The sequence below is a fragment of the Podarcis bocagei genome (genome assembly GCF_964188305.1).
Source record: "Podarcis bocagei genome assembly, chromosome: 14".
NCBI lineage: Eukaryota > Metazoa > Chordata > Lepidosauria > Squamata > Lacertidae > Podarcis > Podarcis bocagei.
The window spans coordinates 37,721,024-37,737,703 of NC_138139.1; the positions used below are offsets into that span (position 1 = coordinate 37,721,024).

The following is a 16,680-nucleotide window of genomic DNA, read 5'->3' on the forward strand; positions in this document are numbered from 1 at the left end:
CCCCCTTGGCTATGCTCATGACTGGGGCCAAGGCAGTTGCCCCAGACTGCCAAGTGCTGGTGCCAACTTTATGCCCCCTCATAATCACATGCCAACACGCTCTGGCCCACCTGTTGGTAGTGAGGTGCACCATCCCCTGGGGCTAGCAGAGCAGCCCTCCTTTTTACACTTAACTGCTGGGAGTAACTCTAACGGACTTCAGTGAGGCTTACTTATGAGCAGACGTGGCTAAGATTCCCCTAGGAGTCCTGACAACCTTCTGCCTGGAAAAAGGGGGGACTTAAGCAGTTGGCAGAAAGTTAGGAAGGTGGGCTCCTGTATACCGTGCCATCTTTGGCCCGTTTCGCTTTAGAGGTTTTCTACACTTGTGCTAGAATTACAGAACAGAATTACGGGAACAGAGTTAACAAACAAACAAGTCAAGCAGAAGGTTAAAAGCTGTTTTAAGTGGCGAATGCGAACGCCGCAGGCTGTTTGGGAGGATATTGTAAATGCAGTCAATAAACACAATAGATTTATTCAGTGGGATCTCCCGCAGGCACAGCTTGAAGGCAAGTGCTCCCCACTCTCTTGAGTAACCCCCACATTGGGCCCGTTTTTATTTCTTAAAAAAACACCTTGTCTCCTTGCCATCTCCTCCTCCGGCCAGGCAAGCAACGGGTGGAGCCTGATCCGGAGAGAGACGCACACAAAGCCGGCCTCCTCCTCCTCCTCCCGTCCCCCCGGCCGGGAGGAGCCTGATTCAGAGGCGCCGGGGCAGACGAAAAGCCAAGCCGCCCGCCCTCCCTCCTTCGCCACCAGCCGGCTTTGCTTGCAGAGAGGAGGAGCGAGACGGTCGCCGCCTGCCATGCACCTCTTGCCGCAAGGGGAGAGCAGCGCTGCCAGGATACAGACCCATCGGGTAGGCGAGTGAGGAGGAGGCGACAGAGAGAGGAGGGAGGAAAAAAAAGAGGGGGACACCTGATTTCTCCTCCTGTACCCCCGGAGTGAGTCGCGCTTTCTCTGCGTCCTTCTGGATGCCGGCTTGAACCGGGGCCTCCTTTTGCAAAACGCTGCCTGGCTTATGTTTTTTTCCCTCCCCTCCTTCTTGTGGGGGCGCTGCTGATTTCCCTCCCCCTCGCTTTGCTCCTTCCATTGAATCTTTTTTTTTGGGGGGGGGGGGTCTGCGAGTGCGCGCGCTGCCCTTGCCTGGATTTCAACCACCTCATCTTACTCTTCCTTGAAATCGATTTTTTTTTCACGTGATCTAATAGATCAACTCTTCTCTTTTCCTCCGGAGCAGAGGTGGTGTGTGCGTGTGCTTGCGGGCTGCTTTTTCCTTCTGGAAGGGGAGATGCGAAGGGTGTGGAGGTGATGGACGCGAGGCGATGGCATAGGAGCGCGGCTCGGGTTTGCAGGAGAGGCGGCGGCGGCGGCGATTCCTCCGAGGCGTCCAAAACGGCACCATAACCGGAGATCGGGTTTTTTTTCAGTAGCGGGGCGGCGGTTGCTAAGGAGAAGCGGAGCGGCCTTTATATTGCATTTCTCTCCCCGCCCCTCCTCCTCCTCGCAGTCCCTTTTTTCTATTTAAAAGGAAACAAGAAAAAGCAACCCGCTCTCCTCTCCCCTCCCCCCCTTCAGTTTCTCTCTGATGAAAATGGATCCGGATTTGCTAATGACTCTTTCCGATCCAGGGACCAAACCGGATCGAGAGCCGCTTCTGACGCTGGGGCCCCTCCAGAATGGGAAATACCTCCTCCTGGAGCAAACGAGAGGACCGGCTTTGCCCAGCCCCGAACTCGTGCTGCTTTCCCGGGAAACAACCGCGGGAAACACCGCCTTGATCTTGCCCGGAACAGGGGACATAAAAAAGCCTTTGGCCCTGGAGCGGGTCCTGAACGGGATGAAGCTGGGTGAGATGGAGCGCCGCCAAGCCTTGTTCCCCGACGGCCCCCTTGAATTTTTGTACCGCGTGGAGAAGGAGCCGGAGGAGGTGGACCGGGAGGCCCAGGGGCCAATCAGCGACGGGGAAACCGGTTCAGGTGTGGGCGATAACAGTAATCCGGATAGCCCTGGGGAGGGTTTGGATTTGAGGCTTGCCCCTGTCCGGGATGGGTTGGCCTTGGAGGAAAGCACAGCGTTGAGGGAAGAGGAGCAGTTGGTCTCTTGCTCCTTCATCCAAGCAGAGTCTCCAGTTCCTCAGGATTTACAACCGGTTGTAGAGGAGTGGAGTGAAGGAGAACCCTTTCCACAACCCCAGGAGCCTGTGGAAGGTGGGGAACCCTTGATCTTGGCTGGTGACCCTTCTCAAGAGGAAGAGGAGGAGGAGGAGGAAGAAGGCCCCTTAGACAGAGGTCTTCCAAGCCCCCCTTGGACTAAAGATATGGATAGCTGTGACTCTCAAAAGTGTCCGCAGAGCCCTTTGCTGCGGCCTTTGGATTTGGCTCTTGCTCCCCAAATTGGCACGGGAGTGGACCTCTTTCCTGCTTTCCATTCTCCCAATAATCTCAGCCCACACCTTGAATTTGGGCACACTGAACACTTAGAGGATGAATCTCCAAGTTCCCCAGATGATGCTCCCCGGCTCCGAGCTGTCTTCGATGCCCTGGACCGGGATGGTGATGGATTTGTCCGGATAGAGGAGTTTGTCCAGTTTGCTACGGTTTATGGAGCAGAGCAGGTAATAGGGTTTTCTTTTTATTTATTTTTAAGGTTAAGTTTGTTGAGGGTTGATGGCTTCTCTTGTGTATAGTGAACTACCCTGTGCTTTTAAATATGTGCATCTGATATAAATCTTATTCTATTCTGTAGCCAAGCCAACACATAACTTTGGTTCTATGAGGGAGGTTTTTGTGGATGCTTCCAGTGTTGAATTGAGGAAGAGCAGTTGTATTGAGCAGTTCCAGCCAAGGCTTATGCTCTTAATGACACTCTCATTTCACAGCCCAGGCCTATTCATGTTTACTCAGAAGTAAGCCCCTGAGAGGCCAGTGAGGCTTACATTCAAGTCAAGTCTGGTAAGATATTCTACTGCACCACCACCTTATGTCAAGTGGAACTTAGTACTCAAGTGTAGCCAAGTTACATTGACACCTGAGACAGAAAGTCTCACAAGTGCCTCTCCCTGGGAGTAAATATACAATGATAATTGACTTATGATAACGAAAACAAATAACTAATGACTTAGTCTTTCATGATGTCCTAAATTGGTTGCCTGGGGAGGCTGTCTCATGATGTCTAATAGCAGGACCAGCGCTGACTTAGTACGGGTAAGAAGAGTGCAGTCTTAGGCCCAGTTTATACCAGTAACAAGGCTTTCTTCTGAGCTTGTCTGTTTTAGGCCACTGAGAAGGTGAGGCCTAGCCAACTCTTTACCGCAGGCATAGTCAAACTCGGCCCGCTAGATGTTTTTGGGACTACAACTCCCATCATCCCTGACCACTGGTCCTGTTAGCTAGGGATCATGGGAGTTGTAGTCCCAAAACATCTGGAGGGCCGAGTTTGCCTATGTCTGCTCTACCATATACACAAGGCATTTTCCACTGTGTGTTTGGATGAGGAAAGCATTCACACATGGCTGTTTTGACCTGTAGGAAAAAATGACACAGGCCGTGAAAAAAACCCCAACTGTGGCTTGATTTTTATTTTTTATATATATAGAAATGGGGCCAAAGGCTCTGGAAGCTTTTAATTTCTTCATCTGCTGTGACCATCACCTATGTGTGTAACTGTGATCCCACCTACTTTTAAGTGGTATTATGGAATCTGATCAAATTTGATATCTACTTTTGTGCTTGGTGTGTATCTGCTTCCATAGACGCTCTCATCTTGAACAATAGAGAGAACCATAAAAGGAAGGGGTTGGGAAAAAATTGCCTTTGTAGCCTTCTTTACATAAGGCTGCAGTCCTAACCCTGTTTATGTGGGAGTAAACCCCATTGAATTAAGTAGGAGTTACTTCTGAGTAGCTGTGGTTTGGTTTGTGCTGTCAGTCTTCCGATTGGCTGTAGAGATCTGATGAAAGAGTAAAAAGACTAGAGATGATGTGAGGGGCAAATTCAGATCTGCCACAGGTGTGCCAACTTAACTTTCTTTAATTGGCTGGGAGGGTCTGCTGTTTTTACCTACTAGGTTTAACCTGGGGTGAAATGTTGGTTGTCTAGTGCCACCTATTCTTAAGGGACTTATTGAAGACTGCTTGAAAGCGCACACACTTCTTTTCAAACTGGGACTTTAATTTTGCCCTTTCAAAGTGCAGTTGTGGCAAATATGAATTCTCCGTGGCTTTTGTGGATGTTTGAACCTGGTGCTGCCTGGTAGTGATGATAAATCTGGACGACTCGCTGGCTGCAATAAGCAACTTTGCTGGTAATGCCTGGCCATGTTTTGTTGCTGTGTTAAAGACTTCTCCACTCTTCCCCCATCCTGTATGTGTTAAGGGGAGGGATTACCTTCTTACGATCTTGCAGTGACATTGATTTGCACTTCCATTGCGGTTTTGGGATGATTGTTCGTAAGAGATAGGATGGTGTTGTACCAAATGTCTTTTTGTTGCTCCCAACTGCCCATATTTGAATGCTTCTGAGGACACCTGCAGAAGACCAGGTTTTTGAACCTTCCTCCTTACTGGTTTGCAGGGAGATTAGCCAACCTTGGCTATTCCGTGAGCATTCATTCTGATCTGTTTTCCGGGAGGTTAGATAGCGTTTCATGAAAGCGAGTGTTATCTGACACTTCTCAGTGCATTTTTGTTATTGTTGTTGCTTTGCTTATTGCAAAAAAGGTCCAGTCCTTTGTGGAAGCAGGTTTGTTGCGCAAGACCTACTTCCACAAGGGACGCGGGTGGCACTGTGGGTAAAACCTCAGTGCCTAGGACTTGCCGATCGTATGGTCAGCGGTTCGAATCCCTGCGGCGGGGTGAGCTCCCGTTGTTCGGTCCCAGCTCCTGCCCACCTAGCAGTTCGAAAGCACTCTTAAGTGCAAGTAGATAAATAGGGACCGCTTTATAGCAGGAAGGTAAACGGCGTTTCTGTGTGCTGTGCTGTGCTGGTGCCGTGACCCGGAAGTGTCTTCGGACGGCGCCGGCTCACGGCCTCTAGAGCGAGATGAGCACGCAACCCTAGAGTCGGACACGACTGGCTCGTACGGGCAGGGGTACCTTTTACCTCTACCTACTTCCACAAAGATCAACTATAAATTGGCTACTTGAATTTGTTAGTATGCTATTGAGAGCCACCCGAAAACAGTGATGGTCTGGAAGTGCCTTGTTGCTGCTTGGAAAATAGTGACTGTCTGGAAGTGCCTTGAGTTTCTTTCCAAGTCCTGTTGGCTACTGAACGTGCTTGATTACTGTGCCCTGCTACATGCCATTGAAGCGTGTGGCCCGGCTCTTTCACATGAGCACCTGGTATATATACCCATAAGATGCACCTGACCATAAGATGCACCTAGTTTTTAGAGGAGGAGGAAAACAAGGGGGAAAAAATTCTGAACGAAACAGTGGAAGTATGATTTTTGTGGTTCATGCTGTGGCCACAGACATTTCCCCTTACTTTTTAGGAAGAAAAAAGTGCATCTTATGGTGCGAAAAATACGGTATTTGCTCTGCAATCTCTCCTCCTGTGGCCTGGCTTGCATGACACCCTAAATCATGGCTTGCAGCCTTTGGGCTTGTCCCCAGTCCATTCTGCCTGTTGCACCATGCTGAGCTGTCGCCAAAGGTTGGCTTAGTATGTCGTGAGAACCAGGCCTGTGCACACCTGCAGTGCACCTGGTTTCTAACCCAAGCCTGATGCGATAAAAGCAACATTGGGCGTCTCACCCTGTTTTTACCTCAACAGTATGAACATAAGACAAGCCTTCTGGATCAAGCCAATGGGCCATCTAGTCCAGCATCTTGTTCTCATAGCGGCCAACAAGATGCCTTCATGAAGCCTGCAAGCTGGACATGAGTGCAAGAGCACTCTGCCCACTTGAGATTCCTGGCAACTGGTACCCAGAGGCAAAATGCCTCTAACTGTGGAGGTAGAACAAATCCCGCCATTAAGAGGGGGGGCACTTGTAAGGAGACTTTGCAGGTTGGAAGGCGTGTTTCCTGTTTTCCTCACCTACCCAGCTGTCCCTTGCAAACCCCTCTCCCTAGTTTTCCTCCCATACTCTTAACACAGGGCTAGCCTACATGGTACCCTCCAACTGATGGACTAAAACTGCCATCATCCCTGACCCTTGTCAGTGCTTGCAAGAGCCTATTGAAGTCCAAAACATGGAAGATACCATCTTGGCCTTCTCTAATAAACTGGAAGGGAGCCCAGCTGCTGGAAAAGCCACATTGGGGGATGTAGTCCAGATGTGGTTGGACTACAACTCCCATCGCTGCTGATCTTTGGCCGTGCTGGCTGGAGCTGATGATGGGAGTTGTAGTCCAGCAATATCTGGAGTTTTCCCCCACTCCTGGTCTAGGGCCTCTCTGTACCTTTCATTTTAAAATGCCTGCGTCAGAAATAGGACTGGCTTGTGTGTACCAAATCCTTTCCTTTGAATTTTCAGCTGTCTTCTGGAGGTCTCTCACCCTTGCGGAAATGTAAGGAATAAGTGTGCAAGCAATTTCTCAAACCTATGTGCTTTTTAAAAAAAATGAGGGGGTGGGGAAATGGGGAAAAGAAAAAGAAATAAGCTTCTTGCGTCTACATGAATTTGTGGCTGCTTCTAGTTCAGTTTCTGCTGCTCCACCAACCAAGGATTCTACCTCATAGCCATAGCGGGGCAGTGTTGTGCAGTGGTTTGAGGGTCAAGTTTCAGATGCCTCCTTACTGAAGAATCTCGCTTGAGTGTCCTCAGGCTAGCCTCTTTGCCTGTCCTACCTCACAGGGTTATTTTGAAGCTAAAATACATTTTTGTAGGGTGAGGTCAGAACTGCCTATGCCACCTTGACCTCCTTGTAGGAAAGGTGGGAGTAAAAGTTCATGCCGTGATAACATTTCTGACAGTATGCCTGACTTCTTTCTTTGTTCTTCAGGGACAAACTGTGCCTGCGTAAATTACAGGTGGGCAGTAGCGACTGGTGCCCCCTGGGGCTGGTAGGGCAGGAGGCAGGGAGACCAACAGCAGGTGGCGCTAGAGCCAATGACAGGCAGGAGCAACCCCCTGACTGGCTGTATGTAAGAAGGGGGGCAGGTGGGGCTGCCTGAAATTGGTGGGGGGGCAATGCCCCAATCTCCCTAGTGGACCAGCCTCTACCGCAGATGGGAGCAAAAATGTTAAGCAGAGCATCAGCTTTGCAATGCCAAATTGTGCACACCTGGAGACACCTGGGAAACATGAATTGCATACCTGGTCCCCCGCTCCCCATCTCCCCCCTAGATTCCCATTAAAACAAATGTTGCTAGGTTTGGGAAATTTGCTATCTGTTTACATTGATACTGGCATGACTTTAGGTTTCAGAACATCACTTTGCTGCAGGTGAAACCTGCTGTGATTGTCTATGTGATGCAATCAAAAAGTGGGTGGGGGGGTGAATAGTGAAGGGTAAACAGTGATTCCAAAGAGCAGGAAGAGTTCTGGCACGTGTTTGCATAATGCTAGCCTAAAACTGTGCTACAAATCATTATTCTGTAGGGTGTGCACCTGGGTGTAACTCTGAGATGTGCAGTTGCAGGTAGCCTACTTTATTCTCGGTGAAGGTGCTGTAATTGGTCTCTTTAAAAAAAAAAAATCAAAAAATTCCAAATTAGACACCTTACCTATCCATTTGCTTAGACGATGTTTTAAATGGGAGTTCTAAGAGAGAATGTCTGAGTGGAGTAATGTGGCATAATAAAAATGAGAGTAATCCAGCAGTGTCTCGAAGGCAAGATGTCAAAGGCGTTCTACATCAAGGCTTGTGTGGGTGTATATATAGCTCTATTACACACACCATATGGGACCTATTCAGCCTAATAGGTTGGCTGAGATGGCATTCCTTCACGTGGATTTAATTCTCATTACAGGTCGTCGTGCTTATCTCACAGGTTTTCATTTTTTAAAAAAACCTTCGAAGTCACCTAAATTGCAATTAATCACCCTTGAGGCTCCCATAGTGTGCATTTGAGGCTCTTCAAAGAGGTGTGCCGACATGATCTTGGACGTCATTGCAACAATTGTGTAATTCTGATGCTTAGGCTGTGATTGCCGTTGCTTTCTGTAGCCAAAACAGCAGCACCTACACACTGGAGGGAGCCATCGGCAGACTTGGAGGAATCCTGACAAGAAAGGCATTGTCTAGGTAGTGTTAACCACTGAAGCGGTTACTTCTTTTGTTTTGCTTTGGAAATGTTAGTCCCCTAGTTGAACCTCCAAAATGATATTGGGCATGAACTACTGGGTTGACCAGTAATATTGTCAAAACACTCCAGTCAATGGAAAGGTCTCCTTCATCATCTTTAGAAGGTTGCTTCTGTTGTTGGCCTGGTTTGGGATGGGACATAGCTTAGTGGCAGAGCATATGGTCTGCATACAGAAGGCTGCAGGTTCAATCCTTGGCATCTCCAGGTAGGGCTAAAAACCTGGAGAGTTTCTGCCAGTTAGTGTAGACAATACTAGACTAAACAGACCAGTGGTCTGACTCTGTATAAGGCCACTTCCAATGTTCCTAGCAAAGATCTCTCTCCCATCACCTCCTCTCATTGAATGCTGGCTCTGTCCCGAAGATCCTGGTTTCTATTAAGCCAGAGTTCCCTGTTCCGGGCTTAAACCAAGCTAGAGTTTACTGGTTCAGGCACCTCTGTGAATCATGGATTTTCATGTCAAAAACAGTGTGTAGGGGGCAGAGCGTTTAGCCCCAAGCTTGTTCCAAACTTTGTTCTTTTGGAGCCAGAACCACCAACCAGCCTGAACCATTGCCTGCCTTCACTTCAGATATCTGAGCATGGTTGGAAGGATCGAAGCACATTTCTGTTCCCCTGCCCTCCACTTTCTCCAGCTGGATAAGGAGTATAAGCAGCTGCCTTAGAGCAGTTCATACTGTTCAACTGGGTTAGAGGTAGGGAACACTTTTGGCTCATCAAGCCAAGGCTTTTTCTCCCTCCACCAACCCTTGCAGATCAACTTTGATAGCGGGGCATGACTTTCCCCACCTATCAGTAGTCTGGAATCATCTGTCAATCATCGCAGAACAACCCTGTGAGGTAGGTTAGGCTGAGACTAAATGTCCCATTGGCCTGATCCAGCAGAACTCTTCCTATGTTCTTACATCTGTAAAAATGCTTTTCTCACCATTATTATGATCCTCTGAGAAGGCAGAAATTCATCAGCTTGCAAATGGACAGGAAAGAACAGTTCCCTGCAGTCTCAGGTTTTAATCCTAACTTTAAATCCTACCTGGTGTTTTTAATACATACATACATACATACATACATACATATATATATATATATATATATGTAGGTTTTGGTGTCTTCGGGTGTCTTCCCGTGTAAGAGTTGGGGTGTCTAGGCGACGTTTCGACGAGGTCTCACTCGTCATCTTCAGGCTGGTGCTTTCGGCTTCTTGTTACTAGAACAGAGCAGGATCTCAGTGTTTGAGTTCCTATAAATACTGTTGAGGGGGTGTGGTGTATAGCCTCCAACGTTCTGGGCAGAGAGGAAGTTCCTAGGTTAATGTGCCTTTTCTTCTTTTGTTCATTAATTACTTGAGGGATATCTTGAGTGATTACTTGAGTGATATTCTGAGTACCACTTAGGAGGGTCATTAGGTGTGGATTAGTTGCTAAAGCTTTCGTGTCTTGACCTCTTGACCTTGTGAAGAGTTTTTCTGAGAAGATGGCTGTACTGCACTTAGTTGTGCTCTGGCTTGGCTTCGTGTATAGGGGCGAGCTGTGGTTTTGTGCCCTGTGCCAGCCAGATCTGTGTAGGGATTGCAGGGGGGTGCAGCATCCGGAGGTGCCACTATGGTTTGGCTACTGGATGGTGTCTGTAATTTATCTGTGGAGAGGGTCTGGGTTTGGGTCTGGTGTGGTTGATTGGAGATGGCGTTCTGTGTGCCTCTGGTTCTGGTGTCGGTTTTTGTGGGGAGGGCTAATTTCCAGATGTCTGGCAGGCGGGACGTGTCGTCACGCTTGTTCATGTTGTGAGGGTGTTTCTCTATCTCGATGGCTTCCATGATTATTCTCTTGTGGTGATGTTCCATGTTAAAGAGCAATTTGGAATCTGCAAAATTAATTTCGTGTCCTGTTTCTTTCATGTGTTGGTAAAGAGAGGAAGTTTTTTCTTCTTTTTTGACGGCATTCTTGTGTTCTGCGATACGTGCATTTATTCGTCTGTTTGTTTGTCCAATGTACGTGGCTGGGCAGACTTTGCAGGGTATTTCATAGACCCCTTGGTTTTCTAACTGGATTTTATCTTTTGGGTTTCTGAGGATATTGGCTATTTTTTGGTTGGTGCAAAAGGCTGTTTTGATATTGTGTTTATGGAGGATTTTGCTAATTTTATCTGTAGTGCCCTTGATATAAGGAAGGAGGGCCATGCCATTGTTTTCTTCTGTGTCTTGGTTTTTGGGGGGTGTTTCTTTTTGGATTAGCTTCGTAACCCTGTTTTGCTGGTATCCGTTGGCGATTAACACATTTGAGAGATTCTGTAACTCAGTTGTCAAGTGGTCTTTGTCAGCCAGGCGTTTGGTTCTGGAGATGAGAGTCTTGGCTACGGAGTTTATTTGTGCAGGGTGGTGGTGTGATTGTGCATGTAAGTAGCGGTTGGTGTGTGTTTTTTTCCGGTAGATAGTGTGTCCTAGGGAGCCATCAGGTTTTTTGTAGATTAGGACGTCAAGGAAGGGAAGTTGGTTGTTGGCTTCTATTTCCATAGTGAATTGTATTTTGGGGTGTAGGCTGTTGAGATGTGTGAGGAAGCTATCTAGTTTTTCCTTCCCGTGTGGCCAAATTACAAAGGTGTCGTCAACATATCTGAGCCAAAGTTTGGGTTTGTGTTCTGACTTGTCTAAAGCATTGGTTTCAAAGTGTTCCATGTACAGATTTGCGATGACCGGTGAGAGGGGTGATCCCATAGGTGCTCCTTCTATCTGTTTGTATCTTTGTCCATTGTGGATGAAGTACGTGTTGGTTAGGCAGTGGTTGGTCAGGTCCAGGATGTATTCGGGGGGATTGTATTTGTTTTGAATGGCTGTCAAGGCTTCATTAATGGGCACTTGTGTGAAGAGAGATACAACATCGAAGCTCACAAGTAGGTCATCGGGGTGTAGGTCAACCTACACCCCGATGACCTACTTGTGAGCTTCGATGTTGTATCTCTCTTCACACAAGTGCCCATTAATGAAGCCTTGACAGCCATTCAAAACAAATACAATCCCCCCGAATACATCCTGGACCTGACCAACCACTGCCTAACCAACACGTACTTCATCCACAATGGACAAAGATACAAACAGATAGAAGGAGCACCTATGGGATCACCCCTCTCACCGGTCATCGCAAATCTGTACATGGAACACTTTGAAACCAATGCTTTAGACAAGTCAGAACACAAACCCAAACTTTGGCTCAGATATGTTGATGACACCTTTGTAATTTGGCCACACGGGAAGGAAAAACTAGATAGCTTCCTCACACATCTCAACAGCCTACACCCCAAAATACAATTCACTATGGAAATAGAAGCCAACAACCAACTTCCCTTCCTTGACGTCCTAATCTACAAAAAACCTGATGGCTCCCTAGGACACACTATCTACCGGAAAAAAACACACACCAACCGCTACTTACATGCACAATCACACCACCACCCTGCACAAATAAACTCCGTAGCCAAGACTCTCATCTCCAGAACCAAACGCCTGGCTGACAAAGACCACTTGACAACTGAGTTACAGAATCTCTCAAATGTGTTAATCGCCAACGGATACCAGCAAAACAGGGTTACGAAGCTAATCCAAAAAGAAACACCCCCCAAAAACCAAGACACAGAAGAAAACAATGGCATGGCCCTCCTTCCTTATATCAAGGGCACTACAGATAAAATTAGCAAAATCCTCCATAAACACAATATCAAAACAGCCTTTTGCACCAACCAAAAAATAGCCAATATCCTCAGAAACCCAAAAGATAAAATCCAGTTAGAAAACCAAGGGGTCTATGAAATACCCTGCAAAGTCTGCCCAGCCACGTACATTGGACAAACAAACAGACGAATAAATGCACGTATCGCAGAACACAAGAATGCCGTCAAAAAAGAAGAAAAAACTTCCTCTCTTTACCAACACATGAAAGAAACAGGACACGAAATTAATTTTGCAGATTCCAAATTGCTCTTTAACATGGAACATCACCACAAGAGAATAATCATGGAAGCCATCGAGATAGAGAAACACCCTCACAACATGAACAAGCGTGACGACACGTCCCGCCTGCCAGACATCTGGAAATTAGCCCTCCCCACAAAAACCGACACCAGAACCAGAGGCACACAGAACGCCATCTCCAATCAACCACACCAGACCCAAACCCAGACCCTCTCCACAGATAAATTACAGACACCATCCAGTAGCCAAACCATAGTGGCACCTCCGGATGCTGCACCCCCCTGCAATCCCTACACAGATCTGGCTGGCACAGGGCACAAAACCACAGCTCGCCCCTATACACGAAGCCAAGCCAGAGCACAACTAAGTGCAGTACAGCCATCTTCTCAGAAAAACTCTTCACAAGGTCAAGAGGTCAAGACACGAAAGCTTTAGCAACTAATCCACACCTAATGACCCTCCTAAGTGGTACTCAGAATATCACTCAAGTAATCACTCAAGATATCCCTCAAGTAATTAATGAACAAAAGAAGAAAAGGCACATTAACCTAGGAACTTCCTCTCTGCCCAGAACGTTGGAGGCTATACACCACACCCCCTCAACAGTATTTATAGGAACTCAAACACTGAGATCCTGCTCTGTTCTAGTAACAAGAAGCCGAAAGCACCAGCCTGAAGATGACGAGTGAGACCTCGTCGAAACGTCGCCTAGACACCCCAACTCTTACACGGGAAGACACCCGAAGACACCAAAACCTACATTCCTGTACCCGTGAAAATCTACGAAAGCATATATATATATATATATATATATATATATATATATATATATATATATATATATATTGATGCTCCTCTTCAATCTCTCTCCTTAAATTTCATCCTCTTCTTCCCCACTGTATATCGTTTTCCATGGGGGTTTTCTGTTCAGCCTTGAAAAAGAGATTGTTCAAATATTCATGTACCAAACCAGCGGCTTCCAATCAGTTGCTGCTTTGCCCTGGTCACTTGCAAAGCTATTATCTCTGACCCGTTCCTTCACCCTGAGTTTAATTCAACCATCTTGCATGTATTTAAAACCCTTTCTATTCCACCTCTCACGGAGATGATGACAAGGCAGTTCACAAAATCGAAGACTAATACTATAAAACAAGGCAGCAAAGTAAAATATACAAATACAAGGTCCAGCAGGTTGCGGGGGTAGGGTGGGGTGCATATCTGGTATTAAAATATCCCAGGAATGCCTTTTAAAATTATTTGACCCTGCAGCTTTTTGTCAGGATATCTTACTGTGTTTTAATTTGTAATTTAATACCCAGAGTACCTGGGGTAACGCAGTCAGATGGATGGCATAATAAAATTATTAATAATAAAATTAATAATAATAAAATTATTAATAATAAAATTAATAATAATAAAATTAATAATTCCAGTTTGCCTTTTATCTCGCAATGGTGGTTGCCTGGATATGCAGTACTTAGGGCTGCACATTGAAAAGCTGTATTGAACTGAACAGATGTATCCATGGAAGAGTATGCTAGATTTTCATTTTATAGATAACCTAAATTATGGAATACAATTGGAAGTACTGTGGAAACACGGAATCCTTCCGCTCATGTTGCCAGCTAGCGAGCCTTCTTTCAGGGAAACTCCATTTCATTTCATACCCCCCCCCCCAAATATTGGTCTGTGTTCTGTGGCTGGTGATCATGTTCAGTCATCACTGGACTGTTTTCTTACTCCATTCAGTTTTTGCTGAATGTTCTCACTGCTGCCCATCTGAGTAGGGGTGGGGAACTTTGGCCTCTCCAGGTCTCTCTATTTGGCCCTCGGGAGGCTCCCTGCTCACCCCTGTTCTCCCCAGGCCACACTCTTCATTACCTGTGATTTTGTTTGTCTAGAGCAGGGGTGTCCAACTTCCAAGAGACTGCGATCTACTCCCACTATAAATAAACTGGCAGTGATCTACCCATTGGATTGACCAGAGTTGTTGAGCTTTTTTGGGGGAGGATCAGCCATAGTTGTTGATCGACCGGTAGATCGCGATCGACCTGTTGGACAGCCCTGGTCTAGAGTATGTAGGCCCCTCCAATCTCCCTATCTGGCCCTTGGAAATCGTCCCCAAGCCACTCCCCTCACCGGTGCAACTTTGAACCCTCCTTGAATGTTCCTGCCTGACTGCCATGTGTCCTTAAACTCCCAGAATGCCTCTTGCTTGCCTGGCTAGAGGACAGAAGGAGCATGCGTAGAAAGTAGCCTATTGTATTCATATTTGTTGCTCAGCCCACTTTTTCTTCAGGCCCCGCCATCTTTGGCATGTGGCCTCTGAAAGGTTCCCAGAAGGGAATGTGGCCCTTGAGCTGAAAAAGGCCTTTTGCTCTTGTAGAAGGGCCATAGCTCAGCTGTAGAGCATCTGCTTTCCACCCAGATCCAATCCCCGTCATCTGCAGGTAGGAATTGGAAAAATTATTGTCCTCACACACACCCAGAGAGCCATTTCCGGTCAGTGAAGCCAATCTTGAGCTAGATGGACCAATGGTCTGACTTAGTAGAAGGCAGCTCCTTCTGCTCATAACATGTCTGGAGAGATTTTGGAATGTACAGTGGTGCCTCGCAAGACGAAATTAATTCGTTCCGCAATTCTCTTCGTCTTGCGGGTTTTTCGTCTTGCGATGCACGGTTTCCCATAGGAATGCATTGAAAATCAATTAATGCGTTCCTAGGGAAACCACCTTCAGGCCAGGTCCGGGGACAGTCTGTCCCCGGACCTCTTCTGAAGGCTGGGGGGGGGACAAGGGCTTTTCTTCCCACCCCCAGCATTTTAAAAAACCCCGGGACAGCGGGGGACTTCTCCGCTGTCCGGGGCGATCTTAAAATGCTGGCGGGCGGCATTTTAAAATCGCCCCAGACAGCGGAGGACTTCTCCGCTGTCCGGGGCGATGTAAAAGCCCCTGGGAAGGCAGGCAGGGGGGAGCAAAGACTTTCGCCCCCTGCCCGCCTTCAGAAGGTGTTCCCACCCCCCACCCCCCGCCCGGCTTCGCAGCAGCGCTACGAAGCCCGGCAGCTGGGGCAGCTGTTCCCGCCCCCCTCCCCCATTCGGAACAGCGTTCCGAAGTGGGGCGGATGGGGCAGCTGTTCCCGCCTCACCTCCCCACTTCGGAACATCGTTCCGAAGTGGGGCGGATGGGGCAGCTGTTCCCGCCCCACCTCCCCCCTTCGGAACATCGTTCCGAAGAGGGGCGGATGGGGCAGCTGTTCCCGCCCCACCTCCCCCCTTCGGAACATCGTTCCGAAGTGGGGCGGATGGGGCAGCTGTTCCCGCCCCACCTCCCCCCTTCGGAACATCGTTCCGAAGGGGGGCGGCTGGGGCAGCTGTTCCCGCCCCACCTCCCCCCTTCGGAACATCGTTCCGAAGTGGGGCGGATGGGGCAGCTGTTCCCGCCCCACCTCCCCCCTTCGGAACATCGTTCCGAAGGGGGGCGGCTGGGGCAGCTGTTCCCGCCCCACCTCCCCCCTTCGGAACATCGTTCCGAAGTGGGGCGGATGGGGCAGCTGTTCCCGCCCCACCTCCCCCCTTCGGAACATCGTTCCGAAGGGGGGCGGCTGGGGCAGCTGTTCCCGCCCCACCTCCCCCCTTCGGAACATCGTTCCGAAGGGGGGCGGCTGGGGCAGCTGTTCCCGCCCCACCTCCCCCCTTCGGAACATCGTTCCGAAGGGGGGCGGATGGGGCAGCTGTTCCCGCCCCACCTCCCCCCTTCGGAACATCGTTCCGAAGGGGGGCGGATGGGGCAGCTGTTCCCGCCCCACCTCCCCCCTTCGGAACATCGTTCCGAAGGGGGGCGGATGGGGCAGCTGTTCCCGCCCCACCTCCCCCCTTCGGAACATCGTTCCGAAGTGGGGCGGATGGGGCAGCTGTTCCCGCCCCACCTCCCCCCTTCGGAACATCGTTCCGAAGTGGGGCGGCTGGGGCAGATGTTCCTGCCCCCCCTCCCCCCTTCGGAACATCGTTCCGAAGTGGGGCGGCTGGGGCAGATGTTCCCGCCCCCCGCTTCGGAACAGCGTTTTAAAATGCTGGGGGTCGGCAGCGAACGCTCCCGACCCCCAGCATTTTAAAATCTCCCCGGGACAGAGACTTCTCTGCTGTCCCTTGGAGATTTTAAAATGCTGGGGGTCGGCAGCGAACGCTTTGCTCCCGCCCGCCAGCATTTTAAGATCGCCCGGGGCAGGCAGGGGGGAGGCAGGCAGGGGGAGCAAAGACTTTTGCCCCCCGCCGGCCTTCAGAAGAGGTCCTCTTCTGAAGGCCGGCTGTGGGCGAAAGTCTTTGCTCCCGACCGCCAGCATTTCCCTATGGGCTTTCGTCTTGCGATGCAAGCCCATAGGGAAATTCGTCTTGCGAAGCGCCTCCAAAACAGAAAACCC

At 48.9% G+C, this 16,680-nt stretch overlaps 1 protein-coding gene across 8 annotated transcripts in view; it reads left to right on the forward strand.

The window, feature by feature from the left end:
- Positions 1-851: 851 nt before the first annotated feature.
- The window catches only part of RAB11FIP3 (RAB11 family interacting protein 3), a 90,344-nt gene continuing 74,515 nt past the window's right edge, over positions 852-16,680 (forward strand). For 6 of the 8 annotated variants that reach the window (XM_081169853.1, XM_081169855.1, XM_081169856.1 and 3 more), the window contains exon 1: positions 1,158-2,659. In XM_081169853.1, coding sequence (XP_081025979.1) covers positions 1,631-2,659 — 1,029 coding nt within the window. In that variant the 5' untranslated portion in view covers positions 1,158-1,630. Of the gene's footprint in view, positions 987-1,148; positions 2,660-16,680 lie in introns of those variants that run through there. The other 2 variants (XM_081169859.1, XM_081169852.1) reach the window with 2 other exon arrangements.